This window comes from Protobothrops mucrosquamatus, unplaced genomic scaffold (assembly GCF_001527695.2).
Source record: "Protobothrops mucrosquamatus isolate PMUCROS unplaced genomic scaffold, P.Mucros_1.0 scaffold3401, whole genome shotgun sequence".
Classification (NCBI taxonomy): Eukaryota; Metazoa; Chordata; class Lepidosauria; order Squamata; family Viperidae; genus Protobothrops; species Protobothrops mucrosquamatus.
This window is the reverse complement of record NW_015389382.1, coordinates 163,893-175,893: the sequence shown is the minus strand read 5'-3', so window position 1 is coordinate 175,893 and position 12,001 is coordinate 163,893. Positions and strand designations below refer to the sequence as shown.

Sequence of the window (12,001 nt, the reverse complement as noted above, 5' to 3'; positions counted from 1 at the left end):
ATTGTTTTTTACATTCTTATATCACATAAAATGCATTTTTTATATTATTTTCATTTATTGTAGTGTTGTCTTGGATCAAAATGGAAATATTCTCAGCTTCTTATTCTCTTGATAGATACTGACGTCCTTTGGGTTTGGTTTGGAGAAAGTTCACACCAAAGCCAAGACTTGATTGATGATTTTATCTCCACATAAGGGACAATCATGATTCATATGTATTATATGAACACATACCGGTATTTTGATTTTCAGGAGGAATCCTGCCAAAGGTATCTATATCATCTGGTTCCTTTAACAACAAAACACAAGAAAAAGCAGGATTGACAAGCTAACTCTTAATCAAAATATTGTTCTCCAATGTCACCAAATGTCAACACGTTATTCCCAGAAAAGCACCCTTTCTTAAATGCTTGCCTAACGAGATTGATCACTAACAATCTTCATAGAATATGCAAATACAGAATAATTTAAATGCAAAGCATCATTAAACAAAAATGGGTGCAATCAAGGCTCATAATTAGACTTTAAAAAGAATGCATTAGTTTCACTGTCTGTACATGGGATTAATTCCCAAAGCAGAGAAGAATTGCAACATAAAGATCTGCTGTTTCTGACTGGTAATAAGTTTTACTATCCCTGCAGAGATAGCTAAATATTATTCTTGGAATTATTTAAAGTTGAGAAAAACATTTTGTATTGAAGATTTATTGCTGTGGGGTAGGAATAAGAACAAAATTCTTGGTCAAGTTAGGGTAAGGCCATTTAGCTGAAATTAATGTGTAAATATTCAATTTCCATGACCATTGCACTTAATTTTCTGTACAATTTTCTCTTTGATGTAATTTAATATTCAAACATCAAATTCAATATCAAAATATTGAATTTAATAATTAAATATTTGATTTCATTTTCTATGATATTTTATTCTTTTGTTTTCTTTTACTACAGAAGTATAAGCATTTTGCTTACCAATCCCTAAGAATTATTTTTCCTTAATATTTGCTCTTTTAATAATTTCAATCTCCCATGGCTATGGATGACCAGAAAAGGCTGGTCTTTGGCATCCCCAAATTTGTAATTTTTGGATTATATGATTAAATGTTAGAAATGTAAAGATGCATAGTAGAGAACTTAACCTGTAAAAAGTGGTAGACTTCTGCATAAAGTGGGTATCTATAAGTATTAAGCTATTTTTTCCTCTACAAATTGCCATAAGAAAAGTGTATTACAATGAACAGTCACTTAAGTTTCAAGGTGGCATAGACTGGTAATTATCACATGAAAAAATATAAAGGAACATCTGCATAGCGGTTATAATTATGGAATTATATTCTGTGCCATAGTGCAAAAGATATTTTTTTCTGAAATTCTATCTCATTCAAATGCTTTGCTGATTTAATTAATTAAGTGCATTTAGATCTCACATTTTATTGGAAAGCTCAAGGCAGCATTCATTCATTCATAATTTCATTCACACAACATTCACACAACCATCTCTCAGAGGGGTGTTTACAGCAACAGTCACTGATTTCAAAACAGTGTCCTGCCCTTTTTAAACATTGCACGTTCATAAAAAGCAGCTAGTCTTAATTTTCTATGTTGAGGATGTCCCTCTGAAAGAGTAATGGATTCAAAGTTACACGGTTAGTTCCAGTGGTTGAGAGGAATTTTGAACCAATATCCAAGACATTAATATTGAAGACATTAACTGGTACATCTTAGTTACTATGCTACCCTGGCTATTAGATGCATCCTGTATTGTAGAGTGTGCACTGAATGGATTAATTTTCCTTGATGACCCTTCCAAGCATATGATGAATTTTTTTTACAGGAGTTTGCATACTTCTGCTGTGATTATTTATATCAAAGCTCTTATTGTATTCATTTTTTCACTCAACTGAAAAGCACCATTGTATCTGTTTCATTTCAGTCCATCCAAAAGTAAATAGACCACTAATATGCTTCCCTACATCTGTTGACTTGTAATATATCTTTATTATGGGATGCATTTAACATGAATAAATATTTGGATTTTTCATGTGTGTGTTTAGTAAACGCTTTGTTAATGTTTTAAAATATGGTCAAAAGATAAGGGGATGAAATTAAGTACAGTTAAAGGATGTCAATGGAATCAATTCTGAATTCTATGAAATATACTCCCAAGTAGAATAGAATAGAATAGAATAGAATAGAGCTGGAAGGGATCTTGGAGGTCTTCTAGACCAGCCCCCTGCTCAAGCAGGAGAACCTATACCATCTCAGACAAGTGATTATCTAGTCTCTTCTTAATCATACATGATAATAGATTGTAAAACTGGTGATAATTTTGACAATTGGACAATTAGCCAATGCTTTTGTTCTTTCCTTTTTTTGATCTCAGAGTATCAAAGGAAACAATAAATTTGTTTCTCAGAAGTGAAGGACAAGTAGAATTGGCAAAAGAAAACAATCGTTTATGAACCAGCCTCTCAGTCTCAATTATTATGCTTGTTATTCGGATACTGCCAAGAGATGACTCTATCAGCTTTTTGAGAAGCTCTGATTTTGGCCAATATCCATGGCATTCTACAATATTCTACAACATTTCCATGCTTTTCATTAATGGTATGCAGGTCTTGAAATTTGTGTTTTAAAAATAACATTAGACAAAAGGGGAAAAATATACAGTATATATTTGAAAAGACTTTAATTGCTCACATTCATGAAGAAGCATGCAAGCATCTGTATTAATATCATTAAAGTGGTAATAATAATAATAATAATAATAATAATAATAATAATAATAATAATAATGTTGGAGGGGACCTCGGGGGTCATCTAGTAAAACCTGACCTCTCATTTTTCAAAAGTTTTCTTCATCTGCAGAAAAGAGTTCCTGCATTTCTGTCTTGTTCTCAGGTGATTTAACTTTTGCTTGCTTGTTTGTCTATCGGGGGATTTGTTTTAAGTTACATTATTTATGATTTTATTGGTTTCATTTTACAACATTAATAGCCCTTTGCAGTCTTCATAAACTCTGGGTAGAGTACAGTAAAGTCCAAAGGATGTATTAAAAACATACAAATCATAGAAAAAGAACCATTCACATAACTAAAAGCCAAATGCCCATTGGTGTCTGTCTGTCTATCATCATCATAATCATCATTATCATCATCAATCTATTATCTATCTATCTATCTATCTATCTATCTATCTATCTATCTATCTATCTATCTATCTATCTATCTATCTATCTATCTATCTATCTATCTATCTATCTATCTATCTATCTATCACCTCAAATTAATATACTGCCAAACTCCTAATGAGTATTTTATATTTGCAAAATACTGCTGGCTGCTCTAATTAATGCTGATTTGTTTATTTTTTTCATTTATACATCTTTGCACTGTGCTTTGCTTTGGTGGTCCATGTTTTTCAAAGTTAAAACATTTTTTTCATGGAATTAATTCAGATCATCCCTTAGGATTTAAATAAGGCATCATTGGAGAAATTATTTACTCTGGATGTTGTACTTTGATCTACTCTTTGGCCAACATAGTTCAGTAACTTTTTCTTTCTTTGGTCAAGAAATGGAAAGCAATTTTTCTTCTGTCAGATTGAGAATTGGAAATATACTGTCATGCATGTGTAGGAATGTGTGTGTGTTCAGTTGCTGAACAAGCATTTCTATTGATTAGAAGCACTGTTACATTTGATGCTGAGGGTAAATATCATAACCTCACAACTTGATTAGACAATAATTTGATAATTCAACAGCAGCAACAGCAAAATAATGTTCATTGGTAAAATGATATGAAACTTTGGAGTTCCTCTGAATTCTTCATCAAATATTTATATTTACATTTGCATTTTTATGTATGGTTATATGTCTGTCATGTTGTCATCTTTGTTTTTAAAAGGAAACATAACATTTTTGCGGAGAAAATATGTTCAAATTTAGGAATCCATAACTCAGACTAATGACTTCAAAGAGACAGTGTGATTTAAATTATTTTATGTTTTCAGGTTTCCAGCAATATTTTTAAACTTACTAAAACCACTCAATTTCTTCTAAGGGCTGCAACATTGTGTGTAGATTTCAAGACTTCACTCAAAATTCAAACCCGATTTTGCTTTCATGATCTCTCATCTTTATAGCTCTGACTGTGAAATTAGGAGTTATACAATATTAAACATAAACAATGAAGTGTAATTTTTTTTTGAAGATGTTATAAAACAAAAACAAAGTCTAGTGGAAGAAATCATAGCCAGATATCATTAAAATTATCATATCATTTAGAATCATTCACTTGTAGCCTTTGGCCTGACTGTTATCACCATTGTTCCATTGGCCTCTTCATCCTAAGCTCAGACGTACAGTCTAGTACAATATAGGCACATTTGACTTTATATATTCCATTCAGCTTTAATGTATGATTTTGGCTTATTGTGTCTTGTCATCCTGCTTTTTTGCAATTTGGAAATATGCTAAGCCATGTCCTCCTGAGGAAGATCATGTGAGGTCTTGGAGGTGTCTCATTTCCTTGGATTATTGCTTTAAAGAAGATTACTTATTGAACTATTAACTTAGAAATGAGAGACCATTATGTATTCAAAGAACAATTACTTACTTTGAAACTACTTGGTTTGGAACAAAACGTACAAAAGGGGATCTCATAAAAAATACAGGTGGCTGGGCTTTATGACTTACCAGTTTTATTTTTATTTTTAGTGGTTTTGTTTATGTTTATATTAATTAACGATACTTTGTTTATTCCCAACTTTAGGTAGCATTTGATTCTAGCTGAAAATTATAATAGGTATACTGGAACCATGCAGATTTCTCTAAAGCATGCTCTGTTTGAATGTTTCTGTGCAAGAGGGCTAATCTAGTCAAGCACCTATCCATTTCATTTGAACAGTTAATTCCTTCAAACACTCTTCAGCAAAATGTGGAAAATCTATGGATTTAATATTCGGCAGATCAAATTATTATAAAGAATCTCTGTCTTACTATGTTCCATTATTTCCATCCAGGCTTGAACACCTCATCCTACAAACATGCATCGGCGACACACCACCCTCCGGGAGAAAGGGAGGAGGCAGGCCATCCGAGGCCCAGCCTATATGTTCAATGAGAAAGGCACCAATTTGACATCTGAGGAAGAGCATTTCTTGGACTCGGCAGAATATGGCAACATCCCAGTGGTACGGAAAATGCTAGAGGATTCCAAAACATTGAATTTCAATTGTGTTGATTACATGGGACAAAATGCCCTGCAATTGGCAGTTGGCAATGAACATCTGGAGGTCACCGAACTTCTTCTAAAGAAAGACAATTTAGCAAGGGTTGGAGATGCCCTCTTGTTAGCCATCAGTAAAGGATATGTACGGATTGTGGAAGCAATATTGAACCATCCAGCCTTTGCACAAGGGCAGCGTCTCACTCTAAGCCCACTCGAGCAAGAATTACGAGACGATGATTTTTATGCTTACGATGAAGATGGAACACGCTTTTCCCATGATGTTACCCCTATTATACTTGCTGCTCATTGCCAAGAATACGAAATCGTTCATATATTGCTCCTGAAAGGGGCACGGATAGAAAGACCTCATGACTACTTCTGTAAATGCAACGAATGCAATGAGAAGCAAAGAAAAGATTCATTCAGTCATTCTCGATCAAGAATGAATGCCTACAAAGGATTAGCAAGTGCGGCTTATTTGTCTCTATCGAGTGAAGACCCTGTTCTTACTGCTTTGGAGTTAAGCAACGAGCTGGCAAGACTAGCCAACATTGAGACAGAATTCAAGGTAACGTAGAAAACTTCTATACTTATAACTTTACTTTGTCTAATTGCATTTAGACTAGACTATATGTTAAGTCTATGCATGCAAATGTTATGTCTAGGTTTCTTTTTTTCAAATGGCAGCCATGGGGAAAAGAATATCAGGACTGAGACCAAGGTGAATAGGAGCAAAATATACCTATTTTTTGTCATGCGGCAACTCTTCTGAAATTGATGTACCAAGTTTCCATTCAGCTTCAGAGGAGGAAGCTACTGTGGATGACAATGGACTTTCACACTTCCTGAAACCAGCAGAAGTTTTGGAAGGGAAGTCTATTGGCCTGCAGCATGAACAAAAAATATATTAGATTTTCTTACTTGCATTCCTTAGTTGTGACCTTGACTTGAGCCAGCCATCTGAAATATACATTCAATATGTTCTTCCTTTAAAGGAAAAAAAGTCTGTATAAAATAACTCAGTAACAGGAAATCTGATTTCAACCTTGTCTTCTTCTACGTCTTTATGCTGAGAAAAGAATTTCCACTTGACAGGTTGACAGAACATAATATTTTAGATTTTCCAATTGTAAAAAGATGCATACTTTACAGACTATTGCTGTAAAAAATCACTGAGGCTGCCTGTATTTTATTAAAAAGTAAAGAGTGAAAGAGAGACTGAAAGGTTCATTCTTTACAACTTTTTTAAAGCCTTAGTTTGATGTTTAGTCACTATCAATTTATCATCCAGCCTTACAACGACTTAAGGCAGGACTATTAAGAGAAAGACAACGATAACAGTAACAATTTACTAAAAAATAACAAATACAACAGTAACAATGATAACAGTTTTACTTGACAGATTGCAAGTATTGGAATTAAAGCATGAATTTACGTGATTGTTACCTTAGTTTTGGGTATTCTTTGATATTATTGGTTTTTAGGTCCCCAATTCATTTTGCTTTCAGACTGTGAGAATTGCATCTTGCCCATTGCTTCTGTTTATTGTGTACATTTTTCTTTGTGCTATTTGGAGCCAGGTACCATCCTGATGCTAGTGAAATGTGTTTCATACAACCTAAAAACTAGAGATGTCACAGTTACTTAATGTCTAAATACAACCTACATGTCTTTAACTTGGTGGTTGGATGGAGAGGATACCTTACCAAAACAATGAGATTTTGCTGTTAGTGCCTGGGATTCAGATTACAACCTCAATTTATGGTTTAGCTACATCAGTAGCCACATGCTTTAAATATGTTCAGAGGGGCTTAAATTCATGCTTTCCTAAGGTTTAATTACTTCAGGCCTAAACCCTAAAATAGAAATGAAAAGAAATATAAATCATATTTAAAATGAAATGGAAGAGTCAGAATTGAGTGATAGGACACAAATACTGTAACATGTTGCTTCTTTTATCTTTGATAGAGAAATTACTGACATGAGAAAGTCATGGCTGTGGCCACAAAGTAACTTAGAGATCTGAATTCTGTTAGCTTAAAGAGAAAGTACAGTAAGTTTTGTGCAATAAAAATGACTTAAAGCAGGACTGTTATGAGAAAGACAAATGATGACGGTATATTACCAATTTTACTTGAAAGATTGCATGCAAATATTGGAATTAAAGCATGAAACCAAGGAGCGCAGGGAATCCTTTTTTACCAACCGCCCATATAGCGACTGTTCATTTCCACCATGATGAAAAAGTAACTTTGTGACCAAACCTCACATTGATGCTCTTCAGAGGTCTGTAAAGCAAAGAAAAGCCGGGGTTAAGATTATAAACATAATAATAGTTTCATTTAGCTACTGCTTTGCTTTACAACCAAGTTGCTGGTCCCAACTGTCGTCAACAAATGAAGAACTACCTCTAATTTACATTTATTTATTTAATTAATTTGTAACCCGCCTTTATTATTTTTACAAATAACTCAAGGTGGTGAATTTATCCAATTCACCTTCTTCCTCCTACTTTCCCCACAATAACAATCCTGTGAGGTGAGTTGGGTAAGAGATGGTGACTAGGCCAAAGTCACCTTGGCTTTCAAGGCTAAGGCAGGACTTGAAATCAGGGTCTCCCACTTACTAGTCTGGTGCCTTAACCGTCAGACCAAACTTGCTCTCTATATTTTATATCCTCTCATTGATGAAAATTAGCATGGAATGTTCCAGTGGCAAAATTTGTTTTAAACTAAGGAGAAACTTCGTGACAGATAGAACAATTAATCAGTGGAACAACCTGCCTCCAGAAGCTGTGAATGCTCCAACACTGGAAGTTTTTAAGAAGAGACTGGCCAGCAATTTGTCTGAAATGGTATAGGGTTTCCTGCCAGAGCAGGGGGTTGGACTAGATGACCTCCAAGGTCCCTTCCAACATTGTTGTTGTTGTTGTTGTTATTATTATTATTTTTATTATTATTATTATAGTTAGTGGCATTTGCAAACCCAATCAAATTATATTAAGTACAGGTGGTCCTTGACTTACAACCATTTGTTTAGTGAATGTTTGAAGTTACAACGGCACTGAGAAAAAGGATCTGGTCATTTTTCACACTTACGACTGTTGCAGCATCCCCGTGATCAAAATTCAGATGCTCGGCAACTGGTTCATATTTATGGTGGTTGCAATGTCCCAGGGTCATGTGGTCACCTTTTGTAACCCTCTGACAAGCAAAGCCATTCAATTAACAATCATGTTACTAACTTAACAACTGCAGTAATTCGTTTAACAGCTATGCCAAGAAAGGTCATAAAATGGGGCAAAACTCACTTAGCCGCTGTCTTGCTTAGTAACGGAAATTTTGAGCTCACTTGTAGTCATACGTCAAGAACTACCTGCATAGTATCTTTTGTAAATATTCAGAATTAAGAACAGGACTGACTTTAAGAAGAAGAGATAAGGTAAATGATGATACAAATAAATGTAATGATGCTGCTTTAAATGACACCATCAACACTCACATTTTTCAGGGTAACATAAGCAAAGGCTTGTACATTGTCTCAAAAATTTTACATCTGGGCTTTGGCATAACTAGATGTTATTTTTAAGTATAAAGATGTGTGTTTGTGTGTGTGTGTGTGTTTGTGTGTGTGTGTGTGTGCATGCGTTGCATGTGTAAGCAAGCTTTCAAGTCTTGACTCCTGGTGAGTGGTCCATGCAGTTTTCTTGTCAAGATTTTTTAGAAGTGGTTTGCCACTGCCTCCTTTCTAGGGCTTAAAGAAACTGGGACTGGCCAAAGGTCACCCAACTGGCTTTGTACCCAAGGCAGGATTCCTGGTTCTCCTGATCTCCTGGTTTTCAGCCTGGTACTTAACAACTACACCAAATTGGTTCCTATAAAGATATTAGACTTTTTTAAATGTACAAACAACTCTGGTCTAGAGGCATATTTTTTTAAAACAACAACAACAACAACAATCTTCCTGAATTGCACCAGGGTAAGATCAGAAGGATCTCATTTGCAATGAATTATTGCAGATTATTTTTGGAAGGTCAGTTTCAGAAGGTACTCCTGTATTCTTGTTGATGCCATAAATGTTCCCCTGCAATTGTCTGTTGATCCGAACTCTATGTGATATGCAAGTAGTCTTTGACTTACAACCGTTTGTTTAACGACCATTCAAATTTACAATGGCACTGAAAAAAGAGACTTTGTAACCTGGTCCTTGCACTTACAACCTTTGCAGCATCCCCACAGTCACGTGATCGAACTTTGGATGCTTGGCAACCAGTGTGAATGATCGCCATTGGCCATCTTCCCAGCCAGCTTCTGACCAGCAAAGTCAATGGGGGAAGCAGAATTCACTGAACAGCTGCAGTGATTTGTTTAACAATCATGGGGGGAAAAAGTTGTAAAATCAGGTGTGACTACTTAACAACCGCCTTGCTTAGCAACAAAAATTCTGGTTCAAATTGTGATTGTAAGTAGGACTACCTGTATAAATCGCTACTGGGAAAAATGCTGTGAAAGTTTTTGGGTGTGGTGGCTAAGGATGCTAAGGGTACCCAGTTCTATTTCTTGTTTCCATCCAAACCCAAGAAAACTGCTGAAGTTTAGAATCAGTGTATGATAATAATGATGATGATGATGATGATGATGATGATGATGATGATGATGATGATGATGACGCCGACAACAACAATAGTTGGAAAGGACCTTAGAGGACTTCTAGGCCAGGGCTTTTCAACCAGTGGTACACGTACCACCTGTGGTACTTTGCCACGTGGCAGGTGGTATTCCACTGCTAGCCAAGTGTAGCAGGGGAGGGGAATGAGCCGAAGTGACCCAAGCCTGAGGGAGAGGCAGCTGCAGCTGCAGGACTGTCTGGGCTCAGCAAAAGCCCCAAGAGCCGGCAGGGCTCCAGCTGATTGGCTCCAGCTGATTGGCGCTTCTGGAAGCAGCACAGAGCTGGAGGTGAACTGAAGAAAAAGGGGGGGAGGAGAGAAGAGACTATAAAAGGAGATGGTTTTGGGTGGGAAAGGGAAAAAAAGACAACAGGGAAAGAGAAGGCAGGAGGGAGGAAACAGGGACAGAGAAGAAGCAGCAGCTGTTGCTGGAAGAAAAGGTCCCCTTGTTCGTTTTCTCTAGCCAGGAGAATGCAATCAGTGCTGATGAAATGAAAAGCCGCCATGTTGGAAAGGAAGTGGGTTTATTTAGTTCTGGATCAGCTGGCAGCTTGATTGGGTTACCATAAGGATTTTTGTACAGTTTTTACAGCGTTTTGTAATTCAGAGGCTTCTGCATGTGCTTTGGTTATTGGAATATTTTAGTCTGTATTTTAGGCTAGCAATGAGTCCAAAGTGTTGACTTCTGTAGGTTTAATCCCTTTAAACAAATGTAATTAGTTTTATCTCCTTATCTTGAGTCTGTCTATAGAAAGTTTTCTTTGAAGGTAAACAAGCTTAATTTAAAGCTAAAGCTTTTCGCAATTGCCGGAGCCTTTCAGTTTCGGATTGCAACATTGTGACATGTGACACACCTGAGGCAGCTTAAAGAAAAAAACGGAGTGTTTCTTTATTTTGTGAGCATTTCTTGCTTTGCATTTAATTCCTGTGTCTTTAAGGGTACAGGAAAGGGATTGGGGGGTGCGTTCTTACTACACTGTGGAAGGATTGCTCAGAAGGGAGAAAGGAAGAAGGGCCAGCCAGCTAGCTCAGGGGTCTACAAACTTAGCAACTTTAAGACCTGTGGACTTCAACTCCCAGAATTTCTCATCCAGCCATGATGGCTGAGGAATTCTGGGAATTGAAGTCCACAAGTCTGAAAAGTGCCAAGTTTGAAGACCCCTGAGCTAGCCCGTAGTGGTGCATATTAATACACATGGATAAATTCATCATACATTTGTCAGTGCAAAGGGAAAGTGATTCAGCAAAGGAACAGCCACCGAAGAAATTAAAACTGGTACTTTTTTCTTTTTTTTTCTACAGTTTGTAATATTTTATTAGATTATAATATAAAATACAAAAACAAGTAGTAAAACACAGTGGGGAGGAAAAAGGGGGAAAAAGTGAGGGGGAGAAGGGAAAAAGAACAGACTTCCTCTGTTGCAGTAGAAGGAAGCATTAACATTGAACCTCAACTTTTTACTTTTCCATAATATTATAAACTAGCCATTTCTATAACAACAAATGAATCTAATGAATAAAACCCAAAATCCCCACTCCCCCTTTTTTTTAGTCATCAAGTTTTTGACACCTTGCTAAGCACTGGTGGTACTCAAATATTGTCATATCCTAAAAGTGGTACAATCTGTGAAAAGGTTGAAAAGCCCTGTTCTAGGCCAACCCCCTGCTCAGGCAGGAAATCCTATGTTGGTTAAACAAATGAAACTCAATTCTATTCCCAAAAATTTAATTCAGTGTAAACAACTTTCTGCTTATTTTCAGTGTAAGCAACTTTCTGCTTATTTTCAGCATAAGCAACTTTCTGTTCAGAAAGAGTAAGAATAATAAGCCAAAGAAATTAAAAAGCATAAGAAGAAAAGGTAAATGTAATACAGATAAAAAGAGTTTACACAAAACCATTCACTAAAATGCTCTACACATTTCAATACTTGAAAACTATCCAAGCTTCTACCTCATTCATACATTGATTCACATGTACCTTTGGGGTTTTGTGTGTTTTTTTTTAATTTTCCCCTCTCTCTTTTTCAGGCTACCATTAATTCCATCCAACCATGACTTTATTGATCTTTCCTTTTTTCTCTTGACCTTCTTTCTTCTATTATAAATT

At 35.8% G+C, this 12,001-nt stretch overlaps 1 protein-coding gene across 1 annotated transcript in view; it reads left to right on the top strand.

Moving 5' to 3' along the window:
- The first annotated feature begins 5,043 nt into the window (after positions 1-5,043).
- Positions 5,044-12,001, top strand: part of TRPC7 (transient receptor potential cation channel subfamily C member 7) — a 147,814-nt gene continuing 140,856 nt past the window's right edge. Inside the window, exon 1 of the mRNA XM_015826952.1 lies at positions 5,044-5,796. Within this exon, the coding sequence (XP_015682438.1) occupies positions 5,044-5,796 (753 nt within the window). The remainder of the gene's footprint in view (positions 5,797-12,001) is intronic.